Source organism: Temnothorax americanus, unplaced genomic scaffold (assembly GCF_048541705.1).
Source record: "Temnothorax americanus isolate GAGA-0224 unplaced genomic scaffold, ASM4854170v1 Scaffold12, whole genome shotgun sequence".
Classification (NCBI taxonomy): domain Eukaryota; kingdom Metazoa; phylum Arthropoda; class Insecta; order Hymenoptera; family Formicidae; genus Temnothorax; species Temnothorax americanus.
In genome coordinates this window covers 3,851,667-3,869,784 of record NW_027509253.1, presented here as the reverse complement: position 1 = coordinate 3,869,784, position 18,118 = coordinate 3,851,667, and the positions used below count along the sequence as shown (strand labels likewise).

At 33.5% G+C, this 18,118-nt stretch overlaps 4 protein-coding genes and 1 long non-coding RNA gene across 10 annotated transcripts; 4 read left to right on the top strand and 1 right to left on the bottom strand.

The window, feature by feature from the left end:
• The first annotated feature begins 84 nt into the window (after window positions 1-84).
• LOC143893272 (juvenile hormone esterase-like) lies at window positions 85-5,559 on the top strand. Of its 4 annotated transcripts, none has more exons than XM_077398475.1 (9): window positions 85-221; window positions 1,131-1,289; window positions 1,849-2,137; window positions 2,534-2,719; window positions 3,192-3,406; window positions 3,534-3,699; window positions 4,279-4,599; window positions 4,868-5,012; window positions 5,109-5,559. In XM_077398475.1, the coding sequence occupies exons 2-9, from the start codon at window positions 1,149-1,151 to the stop codon at window positions 5,260-5,262; spliced, it is 1,617 nt and encodes a 538-aa protein (XP_077254601.1). In that variant the 5' UTR covers window positions 85-221; window positions 1,131-1,148; the 3' UTR covers window positions 5,263-5,559. The 4 variants fall into 4 exon arrangements, with proteins under 4 accessions (XP_077254601.1, XP_077254603.1, XP_077254604.1 ...); XM_077398477.1 differs by lacking the exon at window positions 85-221 and adding an exon at window positions 242-1,006; XM_077398478.1 differs by lacking the exon at window positions 85-221 and adding an exon at window positions 242-1,013.
• Window positions 5,560-6,085: 526 nt separating this feature from the next.
• Rpl28 (ribosomal protein L28) lies at window positions 6,086-7,641 on the top strand. The gene is made up of 4 exons (XM_077398500.1): window positions 6,086-6,244; window positions 6,575-6,671; window positions 6,777-7,019; window positions 7,516-7,641. The coding sequence occupies exons 2-4, from the start codon at window positions 6,585-6,587 to the stop codon at window positions 7,600-7,602; spliced, it is 417 nt and encodes a 138-aa protein (XP_077254626.1). The 5' UTR covers window positions 6,086-6,244; window positions 6,575-6,584; the 3' UTR covers window positions 7,603-7,641.
• A 4,066-nt stretch (window positions 7,642-11,707) lies between these two features.
• Window positions 11,708-15,069, top strand: Srp54 (splicing regulatory protein 54). Of its 2 annotated transcripts, XM_077398480.1 has the most exons (4): window positions 11,708-11,811; window positions 11,881-12,349; window positions 13,055-13,835; window positions 14,055-15,069. In XM_077398480.1, exons 2-4 carry the CDS (start codon window positions 12,028-12,030, stop codon window positions 14,434-14,436), a joined length of 1,485 nt encoding a protein of 494 aa, XP_077254606.1. In that variant the 5' UTR covers window positions 11,708-11,811; window positions 11,881-12,027; the 3' UTR covers window positions 14,437-15,069. The 2 variants fall into 2 exon arrangements, with proteins under 2 accessions (XP_077254606.1, XP_077254607.1); XM_077398481.1 differs by lacking the exon at window positions 11,708-11,811 and having other exon boundaries at window positions 11,819-12,349.
• LOC143893278 (dual oxidase maturation factor 1-like) lies at window positions 14,594-17,946 on the bottom strand. Its single transcript, XM_077398488.1, has 10 exons — window positions 17,653-17,946; window positions 17,090-17,147; window positions 16,857-16,991; window positions 16,559-16,660; window positions 16,330-16,483; window positions 15,905-16,116; window positions 15,495-15,611; window positions 15,307-15,404; window positions 15,107-15,231; window positions 14,594-14,734 (listed from the first exon to the last, which is right to left on the bottom strand). The coding sequence occupies exons 1-10, from the start codon at window positions 17,809-17,811 to the stop codon at window positions 14,620-14,622; spliced, it is 1,275 nt and encodes a 424-aa protein (XP_077254614.1). The 5' UTR covers window positions 17,812-17,946; the 3' UTR covers window positions 14,594-14,619.
• Window positions 16,543-18,006, top strand: LOC143893288 (uncharacterized). 2 transcript variants are annotated; one of them, XR_013255762.1, is made up of 4 exons: window positions 16,543-16,709; window positions 16,864-17,019; window positions 17,505-17,591; window positions 17,869-18,006. It is a non-coding gene; the product is annotated as an uncharacterized LOC143893288 (long non-coding RNA). The 2 variants fall into 2 exon arrangements; XR_013255761.1 differs by lacking the exon at window positions 17,869-18,006 and having other exon boundaries at window positions 17,505-17,646.
• Window positions 18,007-18,118: the final 112 nt, after the last annotated feature.

Sequence of the window (18,118 nt, the reverse complement as noted above, 5' to 3'; positions counted from 1 at the left end):
TTAAATGAAATTTTTTGTAATGTGCTCAAAACTTCAATTTTCGTATTTACTATTGTTTGCTACGTGAGGTAAATTTTCAAGTACACGTTTACTCAAATTGTAAAATCCCAGGAGATTGGCGTTTTAAAATTTTCGCGCCAAGATTAATTTTCCGTCGGTTGTGGCAATGGGATCGAAGAGAAGTGTTACGTTTCTTCTATGATATACATTTTTTAAAAAAGGTAAGAAAATGACGTCAAACACACTGACCGTCTTTAATCTGCATTAGTTTACCAAAAAGGACTCGATTAATGACTGTCACTGTATACGCGCCTCTCTCGTTGTACTAAATTAACACACTAAATTGTTTCAATATTTGTATAAATTGTATAAGAGATCTGATATCAGAAACTAGCGTCAACTTATAATTATCATTAAAATCCAATATAGTTATAATATTGTATTTGTGTCTATATACTAATATTTTATTGTGCTCTTATACACTGTAATTGTTTCATCATTTGTATAAGAAAAACTGGCGTCAACTTAATTATATTGTTGTCAAAATATACAATTTAATATACAGTTATTGTACTTGCATCTATATGTATATTTTACTCTTACACACCAGTGAGTAAGTCAGCTTATTTCATTAGTTTATAAAAAGATTTGATATAAACAACTGGCGCTGAAAATATATAGTCATCGGTAAAGTCTAATATCATGACTGGTACTATACAATTGCACTATTTTGCTGTAGATTTTAGTAAATATTCTAATTTATTAAAGGTCAAGATAGAACTGTCGTATTTTGTGCACGTGACTCGTGCTGCATTAGTGCGTATATGGCTGCAGTCCACTTGACGCTAGAAATGTTTTGGAGCGTTCTTCTTCTCCTTCTTTCTTCATTGAAAGAAAAGAGAAAAGGAATGCTTCGAAGCGTTTGTAGCGTCAAATGGATCGCAGCCTATTATACTTAATTGGTTTATATAAGACTCGATCGGGCGCGCCTCTATGATAAATTATCGTAGGCTGTACTTTGATAACTCTGATATCTAATCAACATACTCGATCTTTATCTCACTTGCCTTGAAATTTGTACACAACATCTTACGCAACATGGACCAATAAATAAACTGTTCTCTCGTCAGTCTTCCAGCATATCCAATATGGACAACGGCAGAATCGAAATATGCGTACATGAGGGAAAGTTAATTGGTATTGTAGAGAAATGTGTCTACGGCAATGACTACATCGCCTTTCGAGGAATACCATACGCGAAACCGCCGATTGGAGAACTTAGATTCAAAGTGAGTACATAAAGTTTTATTATTATTGAATACATTTTTAGAATAAAATGAATTAATTTTAGTTTTGCCTAACTGATCGCTTGTCACATCTTAAGAAGATTAGAAAAATACGAAAAATATCAAATATCAACTCTTTTAGAGAAAATTACGATTAAATGATACTGATAAAACTATTTATCAGTTATATCGCATAATTATCATTATATAATTCGTTTTTCTAGTCTATACATATGTAACAATAAAATATATTATATAATGTTACTTAGAAAAATACTTTAATGAGCAACACCAAAGGAGATTACGTAAAAAATTTTTCAGGCGATTGCTCGGAGAAATGATTGATTGTTAAACAATTTGTTCAGAAGATAAATTAGTAATTAAGTTTAAAGGTTGTTTATTACTATTGTATCATGAAAGAAAACATCTAGCGCATGCTGTCCCTGATTTATTATGCGGAACTTAAAGCGCTTATTCGTTAGCTTATAAATTGTTCTCATTTAAGAACTATTACTCGAACGCAATATTTTACGTAAAGAAGAAGATTTTACGTATTTATTAGGATCCGGTACCAGCGGAACCATGGTCCGGTGATAGAGACGCTTCGAAGCACGGAAATGTCGCCGTTCAAATAGATCTGTTCACACACGAAGTTGAAGGCGATGAAGATTGTCTTTATTTAAATGTGTACACGACGAAAATCGAACCCTCGAAGAAACGCGCGGTTATGGTGTGGATACACGGCGGTAGCACTTATAAAGGTTCCGGCGATGCATCCTTGTATGGCCCCGATTATATCGTGAATAAAGATGTAGTTTTGGTCACCTTGAATTATAGACTAGGCGTTCTAGGTACGTTTCGCCATACGATCATTTGTATGTCATTTGTGGTATTTTACACATATATAATATAGTAAATGTTTATTATATATATTGTATCTGTTATTTCAACGATTATTTTACTTGGATATTTGATTTCTTACAGACCATACAGTCTTAAAGTCAAATTAAACATTAAAAAAATATAGTCTCATAAAAGAAAGAAAGTTATATCCACATTTGTTTATAATACGTTTACAATTCACGTTTTTTTTTACTTTTTGCATATAAGTTTACATTTTGCTGCCCATGATCAGTGTGCTAGACACAATTAGTTTTATGGCGCGATTTACTTGGGATATAAAGTAAATTTTACTTATAATTTAAACAAATCGACTTTGTGAAGAAATGATGCATTAATGGCTTCAGGTTTTCTAAACCTTAACGATAAGGTGGCAACGGGCAATCAAGGTTTGAAGGATATAATCGTGGCATTGCGATGGATCCAGAAAAATATATCAAAGTTTGGTGGAGATCCAGAAAATGTCACTATCTTCGGTGAAAGTGCTGGTGGAACCTTGGTACATTGTTTAACTCTGTCTCCATTAGCTAAAGGTACAATATATTTTGTCGATATAGGCTTATCGATACACTCACAATAAGTTAAAATCTTCAAACCCATCCTCATCCCATCAAACACCAATACGTTTGGATATGAAATATAAAAAACCACGAATCTATTAAATACCTAGATAATAAATCCGTTCTTTTTTCTTTTGGTTAATTTTGAATAATATATTTTAAAAAAATTTTATTTTGTAGGTTTTAAATAATTAATTCAAATTTTAATTAGAAAGTTATATTATTGAAATGTTAAAATTTATAAAATAACTAACAACTTTTCGAGAAAGAAATGGAAAAAGAGAGAGAAATTTTCAGATAAAATCGATTTGAAAGTGATAAGGAATCAAAATGATTACAATAATCTGATGCATTGATAAGATAGTTTGTGATGTTACGAAAAAAAAGAAGAAAGATTTTATTATGACAAGATGTATAGAACTAATTTTTTACGACTGTTTTACAGATTTATTTCATAAAGCGATATCGCAAAGCGGTGTCCTTAATACAATGAGGTGGGCTTTTACCGAACGTCAACCACATTCGATGAACAAAGGTTTTCGGCTCGCTGAGAAATTTGGAAAAGCGACCACGGATCCGAAAGTCGCTTATGAGCTTCTCAAAACAATCGACGCGAAAAAGCTTATAGAGGCTGAACAAAAGTTTCTCTTGACGGAAACAGTAATTATCTGAACATTTATTGTTGTAATTATACAATTAATTATTAATGAGTGCAATAAATTACACGCTACTGTTTTTAGATTATGCGAATAAAATATAATTTTCTTCGATAATATTGTTTTTGCAGGAGCGTAAACAATCGATATTATTACTTTCTTTGGATCACGAATCATCGAATCCAGTTTTTCCGGGAGATCTAGAGACGTTAATATGCCGCGGAGTTGAAGTACCATTTCTTTTAGGTTTTACCAGTCACGAGGGATCTTTTATTATAAGCAGTAACTTTTACGGACGTGAGTTTTGTTTTTGTCTCAATGAAGTATATTTTTAATTGCTTTGAATTTTTCATAGAATGTTTTCTGTTAAAAATAACATAACGTTAGTATTAGATGACTTACCATGCACTGTCATTGTTTACAATCAAATAAAATTTTCACGAATAATATTGTACATATATCTATAAAGAGTTAGCAAATTTTATTAATCCGTAATTTTTGAATGCGTGTATAAAAATCATAATTATTCGTCAGAATCATATTTTTATTCCAAAATAGCGTTTATCGTGCGCTATATTATGCTTTGTTTATAGTTAATATATTAACGTTAACATATTACGCGTACACAGTGTGTGTTGAGAGATAAATATTATATATTATATATATGCAATATTATCTATATAATTTATTTTATTGGGCAACTTTTTATATGAAAAATTTTAAATAATGTTTTGACAACAGATTTTCTTTGGCAAATGTGCTTAAATCGCAATTATTTCTCAATTTGAAAAAAAAAGGTTTATTAAAATATTCATTATTTATTATGCTACGATCTGTATAACGGACAGTTCTAAAATGTTTTTAAAATTATTTCAGACATAAGCAAAGAAGATTTTAAAACAATTAATTCCGATTTCAAGAGCACCTTATCGCCCGGATGTTTATCAAAAATATCAAAAATGTCAATCACAGTCGAGGAATTGCGATCTTTTTATTTCGGTGATAAAGCACTGTCAGAGGAAACTCTAATGAATTACGTTGATTTTCTCAGTGACGTATTCTTCTGTCGCAGTATAATGGAAGTAGTGGATATTCAGACAAAATTGAATAATAATAACAAAGCGACGTATCTGTATACATTTTCATACGAGAGTGAAACTTCTCCCAGTAGAAAAATATTTGATATTCGGATCCCAGGTATTATCGCTAATTAATTTACTAACTATCTAGCGACTTTTAATTTTAGAGATTATGTATATCATAATTACACATATCGTAATTACGACATAAAATAATATTGTAAATGTTTCTAAATTTTTTAATTTCTAAATTTATATGAATTTAAAGAAACAAAAAAAATAGTTCCATTTTATAATATTTAATTTACAAAGAAATCTCTTTTAAAGTATTTAGAAGGTTATTTTGTACATTTAATTAACGGTTAAATGATGATAATATTTTATAGGTGTGTCTCATTCGGAGGATTTGGGGTATTTGTTTTATTCTAGTATAATGAAAGATTTTGGCTTGTCACCACCAGCAGTTGATTCAGAAGACTATAAGATGATAAATGGTTTAACGCAAGTGTGGACAGATTTTGCTAAAACAGGGTACGAGAAATTTTTTTTTAATTTTTTTTAATTTTTAATTTTTGGCGTGTATTTTTATTAGTCACATATTAATGATTACTTCTCAACCTGATTTAGGAACCCAACGCCTATTACAAATTCCTGGTTACCGGTGACCGGTTCACAAAGCGGAAAATACAATTACCTGAATATCGATACAAATTCGCAAATGAAAGTCTTTTATAAAGGAGAAGAAAGATGGGATTGGGAAGAGAAGAAGAATAAGTTATAGCGCTAAAATTTTATCTACGTTAACATTTTTTTCCGGGTATCTTTTGCGTTTGTAATAAATATCTTTTTGTTATTTTTCAAAGATATTTTTTAATTAATGGAATGTGGGTACTATTATTATTTCTCTTAAATTCAGGATCAGTTTTAGTTAGTGAAAATATGGAGATTAATGTAAGAAGTAAGAATATTATCTGTGTAGACCTCGTATTAACTTAACTATAATACAACAATAATTGAAAAATTTAATACATCAATGTATGATGTGTGAGATAATATAGTTTATATAGTTTCTTATATATTCTCTTATGTTTTATTACTTATACATTATAATAAATAGTTTATACATCATATATATAATATCATGATATATATATATCATGATATATATATATCATGTGATTTAAATTTTTAAGATTTCTAATTTCTAGTATAGAACTTGTAATGTTTAGAATTTCTAATTTTTAAGATCGGGACGCTTTAACGCTATTTTATATGTATTCATATTAATCTCATATGTGTATTGTTACATGTTTATTTTTTTAATTTATAAGAATAATATCTTTATTAGTTTTTGCTTCTTTCTCATTCCACTTTGTAACAATTAATATTTTATATTGATTACAATTAATTGTAATCTATTTGGATAAAATAAAGAATTTTTTTTTAGCGTTATACTATGTTTACGCGAGCGTTACTTTTGATAATTCAATCGTCTACGCGGAGTAAATTATGTAAGTTATTTTGCGTTATAAGTTACTTTACTACAGAAGTAATGCTGGCGTAAACGTAGTATTAGTCTCGGAGAAATTAACCAATCACATTGAATGTGAGGAGAATGAACGAATGTGATTAGTCAATTTCTTCCGGCTTAGGACTTTAAGCATTTATCATAGGGAAAATTTTCGAAACGACTTGACAACACTGTGTTCTCCCCGCCATCTTGAAGAGTTCTTTCCCGTCGCTTCTTCTTGCTGGTGCACGTGGTACGTTATAATTTCGCTTTATATATTATCGGATTTAATATTCCTTTTAATAATCCGTTGCGTCGAAATACGTATTTAACGATCGTGAAATATTCTGAATTATTAAACATCTCCCATAGTACAACAGTATTTACGAGAAATCGTCTCTTTTACGATGTCGGGTATACATAACCTATCAACAAACTTTAGTCGAATTTGATAAATAATAATTGATTTAACTAAATAGATATATCTTGTTTAGAATATACAATTATAATAAGAAGCGTGATGCAATATAATACAAAGATTACATATGAAATTGTAATAAATTTTTGACAATGATCGTAACAGGAAGTCCAAGATGTCGTCGCACTTGAACTGGATGATAATCCGCGACAACAATGCCTTCCTTCTCAAGAAGCGCAACATCAACAAGCCGTTTTCTACGGTTAGGCTCTCGTTATATCCTAAAAAGCATCATTAACCACGCTAACCTTAAGAAGTTACGCCTTAACAATATTTTCTGCTGTTACATAGAAAAATAATTGTTTAGGAAGCCAACAACTTGACGAATCTGAGCAGTTATCGCTACTCCGGTTTGGTTCATCGTAAGAGCGTGGGCATTGTTGATACCCCTGACAAAAAGGGATTCACAGTCGTCTACAAGAAAGCAAAAGCGGTCAACAAGCCGGCCAAATCTAATGTAAAGAGCACAATGAAGGCGGGAGCTCGTCGTTCCCTCCATAAGTTGAAAACTCTGCTTAGAAAAAACAAGTATCGTGTGGATCTTACCAAGGTAATCATATAATTGTCGTTGATTATAGTAGTTTATAAATTTTTTTATTATTTTGCGTTTTAAGTAAAAAACTTCGAAGAAAACTTCAAAGATCGTGTCACAGACTGAATAGAAAACCTAACATGTGGTTTGAAATACAAACAGAATTTTTATAACTTTTGAATTAATATTGGAAATTAATATTAATATTAGAACTTTCAATAATTGACAAATTAAGAAGAATTCTATGGTTTAATACTATTTTCACTATGGATCTCAATATATGTATCTACTCATATGTGCATGTGCGCAAGTCTTTCGTAATTAACAGTTGATTTTCGAAGGCACATATATATACCTTTGATCTTTAAAAGATTAATATATTGTTTTAAAGAAATTTAAAATATTTTTTATCTTTTCCTATTGGTTCTATTTACTCTTAGTATAATTTTGGTTTTAATTACGTGCTATTTGCCATTAATACTGTACTAATGCTAGAACGTAATGTGTTTTGTAGGTAGCATTGCGACGAGCCAGTGCCGTGCTACGGTCTCAGAAACCTCTTCCCACTAAGAAGACACGAACCACTAAAAAGACCGATTAATTTGTATACTTTACTAAATATACATTGTAAATTAGAATATTTGTCACGGACGATGTATTCTGTGAAGTAAATGTGCTCTAGCTTTTTGAAATTCTTTGTTTTAATGTATTACATTATTTACTTTTGATTAAAAAAAAAATTTTGCTGTGCACTCTTACTTCGCAGGTATGTTATATTTTATTCGACAAAATACACATTTTAGTTAAATAAAAATACGTATCTTATTAGGTAAGCATTTATATTTTGTATCATGTAAATTAACGTTTCTTTTATTTTGCAACATTTGTTTTACGTTATATAATTTTTTTTTAGATCTAAAGGAAAATCAACCAAGCATACTCCTTGAACGATTTGTAATTCATCTGCAGAAGCCAGATTTTTAGGTAAATTTTATTTATTGTTGTGATGGTTAAACTAATTTATTATATAATTTATTACGTAAATGTCGAAAGTGATGACGTATAATCATTGAGATTTTTAAATGTTATGATTTACATAATGTTTGCTAATTAATCATTATTTAGTCTAAAATTCAAATAGAAAAATAACAGTAAACAAATTATTGTCTTATTATTTAGTTTGCTTGCAAATCTTAAGCAAAACAGCATCTTGAGATAATATATATATATATATATATATATATATATATATATATATATGAAGGCATTTATGTTTTTATTCTTTACATTAAATTTACTTTTAAATAAAATGATGTTACTATAATCACCAAGATCTATGAGTGCTATGATTTGTATAGTATTTGCTAACTGATTATTATTTACAATCTAAAATTCAAGTAAATAAAAATAGTAATTTTAACTAATACAATTATTTTATTATTTAGGTTGCGTGTGAATCTTAAATGAAAGGACATCTTGAGATTGTTTACAAAAGGTAATTATATTTTGCTATACTGCCTTATATGGTTCAAGTTATTTTTTAAATTAAATTACGGTGCCGTAATCACCAAAATCTATGAATGCTTTGATATTTGAATTTGCTATTTCTGACTTCATAAATCTCAACAAGATATATTAATAATATTGCTCAATAATAAACGGTGAATTTTTCGTTTATTTTTCAGGTTTGCTAAATCCCTGGGAATCAGTCAAAGGACAAAAACTACAGGTAATTTTTACTTGTGGACCACATGAATTTTTTTAAATAATTATGAGCGGATGTAAAAATATATTAGTATATAAGAATGATGATTACCCCACCAAGATCTATGAATGCCATGATTTGTATAGTATTTGCTAACTGATTATCGTTTCCATTAATTTAAAATTTTAAAAGAAAGCAACATTTCTCTCACTAATACAATTATTTTATTATTTAGGTTGCTTGTGAATCTCAAGTCCAGGGCATCTTCAGATAGTATAAAGGTATTTTATATTTTCCTTTATTATATTTTGAGTTATTTTTTAAAATAAAATGATGTAATTACCAAGATCTATGAATGCTATGATATTTGAATTTGCTACTTCTGATTTCACATAAATCTCAATAATATATATTAATAATATTGCTCAACAATAAACACAAAATTTTCTTTTTATTCCTCAAGTTTGCGAAATCCCTGGAAATCGTAATCGAAGGACAGAAACTACAGGTAATTCCTATTTATCTTATGGACATGATTTTTTAAAATTATGTAAATATATATTAGTATATAAAAATGATGATAATTATCCACCAAGATCTATGAGTGCCATGATTTGTATGGTATTTGCTAACTGATTATCGTTTTCATTAATCTAAAATTTTCAAAGAAAGTAACATTTAATTAATACAATTATTTTATTATTTAGGTTGCTTGTAAATGTCAAGTCCAAGGCATCTTCAGATAGTATAAAGGTATTTATATTTTCTTTTATTAGTTGCTTTTTATTTACATCAAAACTCAGATAATTTTCACTTGTGATGTAATTCTGTCTTTGTTATTCATTAATTGCCAAAAAGGATAGAACGACGTCACAAGTGAGAATTATCTGAGTTTTGATGTAAATGAAAAGCACCTATTATCTTATGTTTTGAGTTATTTTTAAAATAAAATGATGTTGTCGTAATCACCAAGATCTATGAATGCTATGATATTTGAATTTGCTACTTCTGACTTCATAAATCTCAATAATAATATGTAGTAATAATGTTGCTCAATAATAAACACAGAATTTTCTTTTTATTCCTCAGGCTTGCTAAATATCTGGACATCGTAGTCAAAAGACAGAAACTACAGGTAATTTTCATTTATCATATGGACAACATAATTTTTTTGAATTATGTAAAAATAGTATATAAAAATGATGATAATTATCCACCAAGATCTATGAGTGCCATGATTTGTATGGTATTTGCTAACTGATTATCGTTTTCATTAATCTAAAATTTTAAAAGAAAGCAACATTTATAATTAATACAATTATTTTATTTTTTAGGTCGTTTGTAAATCTCAAGTTCAAGGCATCTCGAGGCAGATTGGATATGAAGGATTGGATATGATTTATATTATTCTATATTATCGTATGTATTTTGAATTATCCTTTAAGCCGAATGATGTTAGCATAATCACCGAGATTTATGAAAGATATGATTATTTAATTTGCTACTTATTCAGTTTGCTATTTTATTAAAATAATTATTATTTGTTAAAATTGACTATCAACATTATACTCTTCAGTACTTTAGTCGTGTTTTAAATGTATACTTACTTATGAACTTTCAAGTGTTTGACCAAACGTTTAGCATTAGTTGTGGATAATTTTATATTACAATTGTTGTATGCCGAATATGTTTCGTCCTTTATTATGAAGTAATCCCAATTTATATTAAAAAACACAGAATGTCTACACGACAATTAAAAGAACAGTGTTGTCTGTACATATGCTCATGGATGTAATGGAAAAATAACGGGGAGAGTTCTTGCCGAGCGACAACGTGTAATTCCGCTGAAAATTGCTGGCAAAGTGGACGACGAAGCGCGCGGCGTTCACCGAGAGAGTTTAACGTCCGCGTAATGACACGGGGGACTCGATTCAACCCTTTCGGAACTCGAAAAGCTCGCTATTTACCGAATCAAGAATCTCGGAGGGGTGGAATGATTGCACGTTGCGTCGCTATTGTTACTCGCGTAATCGGGGGATGAATCGATAATGCATAAGCTCATTTCCGAAAAACACTTTCCGCGTATTACTCTCTATTAAATGATAAGCGAGTTCCGCGAGTAGTTGTGAAAGATTGATCAGAGGTCGATTTATCAGAAGCACCGCCCTCGAGCATAGTTAAGTATATGTCGGTGCGGAGCAGCCCCTCTCGACGCAAAACGAGCGAATAGAAAAATGATTAGAAGGGATTTATAGGGTTCTGTACGTCGAAGGAAAGAAAAGTTATTCCGTCGCCGATATGTACTCTATATTGAAAAGCGAAAACTTGCATATCCGCAATGATTTTGATATTTAATGTTAAGAAAAAAATCAAAATCTTTAAGAATTTGTGATTGATAGTGTACCTTCGTCTGTGGATGTTTTTGTATATAAAAAGTTAGAACAAATAAATTCTTAAACATTTATTAATAAAATTATTTAATTAAAATTAATAATAATTAATATTTTAAAATTAATAAATTTTTAAAATTCATGGAACTCTATAAATCATGGGACAAAAGTACATCGAATTAAAACTATAAAATACAAAACTTGTACAAAAGTTAATAATAATAATAATACATTAACAGCACGTTGCAATGAAGAAAATTGCTGCTATAATATATTTGTAATAAAATATTTGTATAAATAAAAGTAATATATTTTGTATAAAGTAGACCATGTTTTAATAAATAGATTTTACTACTTTTTATACGTAAAAATTTCAATCTGATCGAGATTAGTTATATTCCTTTTACTCTGAAAATGATAGATACATTTTTTATCTAAAAGATATTTTTCTGAAAAGATAATTTTCGATACTATTGATATATTATTAAATATCTTTGCAATACATTTTTCAATTTAAAATTTGGTTGAAATTTGAATGAGCGGCGATATATCGAGAGATATTCGAAACAGCCAATCAAATAACGGGACGCTGCAAGTGCATCGTGCATCCGGCATCCGGCCCGGCATCGTCCAGAAACGCGGCCGACTTCAGGACTTCAGTTTGTTGCCGCAAGTGCCGCAACGCCGCAACAACGCCGATCGGAGGAACGGGAAGGTTCGGACCGTAAAGTGTTTTCGCCTGTGAGAGAAGCTAGTTTTTTTTCGAAACGACCTCTTGTTCCAGGGCGGCGGCGGTGAGGTTCGATAAGCGAGCGATAAGAAAAAGAGAGAGAGATGAGCTTCAGCCTGCCGCAGTGAAGTCCGCGGAAGCGCAACATAACCTCTACAACCTTATTCGCGTGCGAAATCGCGGTGTTCCTCGGCCGGCGGAATGGCGGTCGGCTCGACGAAGGTGGTCCAGGTGACGAACATCGCGCCCCAGGCCACCAAGGACCAGATGCAGACGCTCTTCGGGTATCTGGGCAAAATCGAGGACATTAGGTTGTACCCTACCATCCGGGATGTCGCCGTGCCCGTGCAGTCGCGCATATGCTACATCAAGTTTCACGACCAGGGCTGCGTCTCCGTGGCCCAGCACATGACCAACACCGTTTTCATCGACCGGGCCCTGATAGTGATCCCCTACCAGAACGGAGACATCCCGGACGAGCAGCGTGCCCTGGAGCTGACCAACAATGGCACAGTTGTGCCAGGTAAGAATCCAGTTTACCGGACCGCACGCCACTGTTAATCTTCAGCAGCATCTTCAGCAATTTCACTATTTTAAAACTCACAGTTTATTTTAATTTAATGACTAGATAACTCAATAGGTCGAATTTGTTTTAATAATTTATAATTTTATGAAATGAAAATCATGTTTCTTGCTCTGATTTTAGCCTCTCGCGTGTCTTAGCCTCATGTTCGTGCAATGTATCTCTGTTGTTATGTTTCAATTTTCATTTAATTTAAAATGTGTCACTTATTATTCTTCTTGTATTCATGGAAAATATTACGGTAGACCAATTCAATCATGATTAATAGTTAAACTTATTTTTGTATATTTCAATTTAGTAGGAAGGCTTAGGAAAGTCGAAACATTTATTTTATATCCATTCTATTTATGAATTAAACTTTGTAATAATATAATATTTTGTCTTTAGCTCGTATTGTTGGTCCATTGTTCTCTCATATTGATTTATATAAAACGAGCCTAATATTTTAATAATTTATTACCCTATTCAAGTTACAGACAAATATATTGAGAATAAATATATCAAATGTCCAATATGTTACGCCATTTTGTTTATGCTATTACGCTGAGATATATATTGATCTCTAAATAGAAAACATGCTTGTTCATATATAAAATGTTTTACCTATTTTTGGCATAGATCTGATCTATCTTCAAATTCTTTCAGGCCTCTATCCGTCAGAACCAAAGCTGCCCCCGAACGTAGTGAATGCTATCGAGGGTATTCCTCCAAATCACGTCATCACCACGATGGATCCCAAGCTAGAGGCAAATGGGTTACCAGCCTATCCGCACCTGCCGGGTCATCTGGATAGCAGACGTATCGAAGAGATTCGTCGGACGCTCGTGGTGGCGAATTTGGATTCGTCGGTGAGCCCTGAACAACTGCTGGACTTCTTCAGCAATAACAACGTGGAGATCAAGTACCTGCGTATGTGCAGCAGGGACTCGGACGCCGAGCATTATGCGCTGGTGGAACTGTCGGAACAGGCCGCCGTGGTAGCGGCATTGCTGCTGAATGGAAAACAGTTGGCGGAACGTCCGATGAAGCTGTACCACTCGACGCAGGCGATCGCGAAGCCGGAGGCGAAGAGCAACGAGGCTGCGCAGAAGGAGATTGAGGAGGCCATGTCGCGGGTGAAGGAGGCACACAATCTCATCTCCGCGGCAATCGACCCGATGATCGGCATGCTTTCCAAGGATAAGCGGAGCAGAAGCGGCTCGCGCAGCCGTAAGTCCAGGTCGCGATCCCGCGGACGCCGACGCTCGAGATCACGTAAACGCTCGCGTTCGCGCCACCGACGCTCGCGCTCTCGCCATCGGCGTCGATCGCGCTCGCGCTCCAAACGGTCTCGATCGAAGGAGCGCAGGTCGCGCAACTCGCCATCGAGACGACGCAGCAGCTCGCGCAGTCGCCACCGTTCCCGTAGCAGATCGAGAAGGTCGAGGTATAGCTGAACGATCTTCTGTCTTTGCCAGCCCTCATGTTATAATACTCTTATATATTGCAAATCCTTATGCTCAGCTTACAAATTCTAAAAAAAGTGAAATATAGCCTCGAAAAATGTTTCAGTATTGAAAAAAATATATTCAAGATGCGATTGAAGACCAGACGCAAAGAGATCATTATATTTTTATACGCATTAATCATTTTTATCTCATCGAAGGTCGCGTCGATCACCATCCAGATCAAAGGAACGGAAGAAGAGATCACCGCGCCGTCGCAGTCGTTCACGTTCGCGAAGCAAGGGCTCTACATCCAGGTCCAGACGTTCGCGTTCCAAATCCAAGTCCAGATCGTCCAAGTCCAAGTACGCCTCGGACAAGTCCAAGGATAAAGATCGGGATAGGCGCAGCAAGGACAAGTCGGACAACGGTAAGAGGAGCGACAGCGATCGGGAGAGGCCCGAAAAGGAGAGTAGCAGAAGCGAGAAGAAATCCAGCAAGGAAAAACGGTCCAGCGACAAGTCGGAGTCCAAGCAGTCGGACGACAAAGGTAGATCCGCATCGGAGAACGACAGCAAGGAGAAAACAGAGTCGGAAAGCTAGACGAAGACTCCGCTCACAACCGACACAGTTTTTCAAGCATTTCGTTGAATTCGATAAGCTACCTGTCTTTATCGCTATGTATTGGTATAGTAAAAAATACACGGATACATGGCATTTACATCAAGATTCTTTCAAAGGGGCGATCCATGCGCGTTGATCGAAATTTACCGTAGACTGGCGTGTTTAGGAATTGACCTTCTTTTTCTTCTTTCTTGGAATCGGCGGTGGCTTGACATTTTTCTCTTCATCTTCCGCTTTCTCGTTGCGCACTTCCATTTTAGCCGCGTTCTTAGACGACCTAGGAAAACAATCCATCGTGATCTCTCAACTGGAAAGCATCTTTAACCATTACTTACATTAAGCTAAACGGTTTGCGAGATAAAAGTAGTAGCAATGTTTTAAGTATTAATAATTGTGTTTCAATAACTATTGTAACCGATTATAGGAGTTCAGTGTGCCTGTTAGTTTAAATAATTAATTGAACTGATTTATTACAATACATTAAAAGTATTGCAGTACTTTTGCCCAGGATTGTATAAAAATCGATAAACAATAAAAATACGGGTACAATACATACGACCTATAAATCACGAGCAAAATGTATTTCCCTTGAAGAATGTAATCTGTGAATTATTGCTAGATTTTTTTTTTTTTTAGTAAGCGGGCGTACCCTGCGATATCCTGGTTTTCGTAAACCACCACGTCGTCGTAGATTTCCATCTTCATGGAAATTGGCGCGCGGAAAAGCGACTTCTTTTGCACGTTTTTAATGGTCGATCGTCTCTTTAGCACTACCTGCAACCGTTATATTTTTTAATTAAGTTGTCAATCTCTTTATCATGGAAACATTTTTTTTATGATCTTCCTCACCATTCCCGTGTTTCTGTCTTGTGAAGAAAGCGAAGTCATTTCCATCGAGTCATTCATGTGTACCTTACTACGCAGCATATCGTCCACTTGACAGTTTCCTGTCGATTAAGACAAACGTTTACTTTTTTAAAGGACCTAGAAGTAAAACGCTTCTGTGACATTTTGAAACTATTATAACAATTGCTTACGCATTACACATTCGTCGTACTGGCCGAGAGGGTCTATTTGCAAAAGCGTTGATAATGTATTAGGATGACGCAAGTCCATGAATATCATTATAATCGCCAAAAGAACGCAAAACAGACCTGGAAAGAAATACATCGAAGATAACGCGGATGCTAAATATGTCGTAGAAATAATGTTATCAATGTGCTAAATTGAACTTATTTTGGAAAAAAATAAAGTGAGTAAATACAGTCTTATTTCTGTTCAAATTAATAATTAATTTTATTAAACTCAATAATTTACAAATATAGGAAAAAGACAGTAATTAAGAATATTAAATGAAAAAATAAGAGGGCTCAATATTCGCCAAACTGAAGCTGTCAAATGAGATCTACACGTGAATCCGGTCAATTTAAGTAACACAATTAATTACCACATCCGCAAGTCATCCAGAAATGCAGGCCCAATGTCATCCTAATGACGCCATCCTCGAAGGGAATCACAAGTGGAGTTGGATTGTGCACGCAGACCCACACGAGACAAGTTAACAGTTGTAAGCCGCCGATCAAACCGATTAGATAAGCAGCGTACCGGCTCACCGACTGCAGGAATATGTTAGCCAGTATCCAGCAGGCGAAGGCAGTCCTGCGAACAGTTTTTCACGGTATATGTTCATTGTTAAAAAAAATAGCTTATTTTTATTTACAAAGTAAAGATTTATAGTATTAGTCGAGAAGTCGATCTTCAAAAAATAAATACAACATATTTTTATATAACATAAAACTTAAATTTTTTCTTTCTACTTTTATTTGTGTGTGTGTATGTGTGTGTGTGTGCGCTTATATCTTCCGTACTGACCACAACAAGATGTGACAATACCACCCGGCGGTTCGATAAAATCTCCCAAATCGAATGCCCTCCCCATCGATAACGAAATACTCGGCGATCCATAAAATTGGAATGGGCAAACCCTTTCGTTGGCCTTCACGGAAGGTCCTCTGCAGCAGTCCAGCTACAGGAAGTTCATTAATATTATTTAAATGCTCTGACCAAGCGTGATGAAGTAATGATTCACAGCAAATATTACCGTAGGGCCCAAAACCGATTATGCCTTGATCCCACGTCCAGGGAAACCTTTCGTTGTAATTGATCGTTTCTTTTTCGAGCGGCGTGCCTTCTTCCGGTTTGGCTGAGAAAGAAATTCTTTAATTAGCATAATTCCAGATTGCATTCGCAAGGTATGCATCACACTTCGGCAAATCAGCGAGTTAAAAAAAGGATTAAACTTATTTTGGATAAAATCGTATTTCTCCTTGAAAATCATCCAATGAATTTATATGTGCAAATGTATCTCTATTTTCGACTCATTCATTCTTTTAAATTACCTTTCAGTGTGACGTTCACCGATCTGAGCCCTATTTTGACTGCCATATGAGCATCGATCTCGTGACCTATGCCGGCCCGATAGGGCGTTTTGCTTCTCGTGCTGCCGTATTCCCATTCTTGACCGAAATTTTCTACTGCAAATTCATAACGTTCGACACACAGGTGAATTCAATATATCTCATAACATAGAACAGATACCGAAAAAAAAAATTTTGTTTTAAAATATTTATACCTATTAACAAGCACCCAATGGTAATGCTCAAGCCGATCTTTATAGTCATGTAGATGCTCTGTACGATACAAAAATCATTTCATTAGTATGAGAAGTTTAAGGAGTTTATATAGTGTACTAAGTGAAGCAAGTTGAGATCAGAGAATGCAATCAATACAAGCTTCAAGTTATAATTAAAATTAATTGTAGCAATTTTTTAAGTAATTTATATTTACATGTAATATATATATATAATTTTTCTATATTCTATATTCTAAAATTTTATTTTGTGGGATTATTCTAAAGTAAAAATAAGTAAAATATAGTTTGTGCGTGGTATAATTTTTTGATATGATATACGTCTACGGTGTGTCTGTGAACTTACTTAGACAAGTATATTAAAGAGTGTTTAAAGAAATGATTTTTATTATTTCAGACAATTCCAATAACGCACAACGTGAGAAAGGACAGGTTGTAAAAGCATCTGAAAGATAATCTAGGTTCATAAGATGTTCCTCAGAACGTACGTGGTGTTAAGTCTAAATAAAAAGTCTAATAGTTTAAAGCTGAAGCTCTGTACTTACTTGCCGCTTCCGATAGCCCGGTATGATGCTAATGTAGGAAATCGCGATGATCACGAAAACCATGATCAATATGGTCTCGGTCACGTCCAACGTCGCCGGAGTATGATACTCGGGGTATTGCGAGGGAAAACCCTCCGATCGTCCGAACTGAAACCACATGAATGCACCTATTCTTTCTCAGCGACGTAAATAATTTAAAATAATTTATTATTTTAGGTCCAGAGAAGATCGCGGTAGAGGAGCGTTTAACATGTTTAACACTACGGACTAGCATATATAACTTATTTGGGAAACCCGACGATGTTGCGGTTTTATCTGAGTTCCTTTTCCGGCTATCCTTACGCTCGAAACTGGATGATTAAAGCGTCAGCTTTATCGTATATATAGCTAAACTTCCGTATAGTTGCATGAATCAATATATATATATATATATATATATATATATATATATATATATATATATATA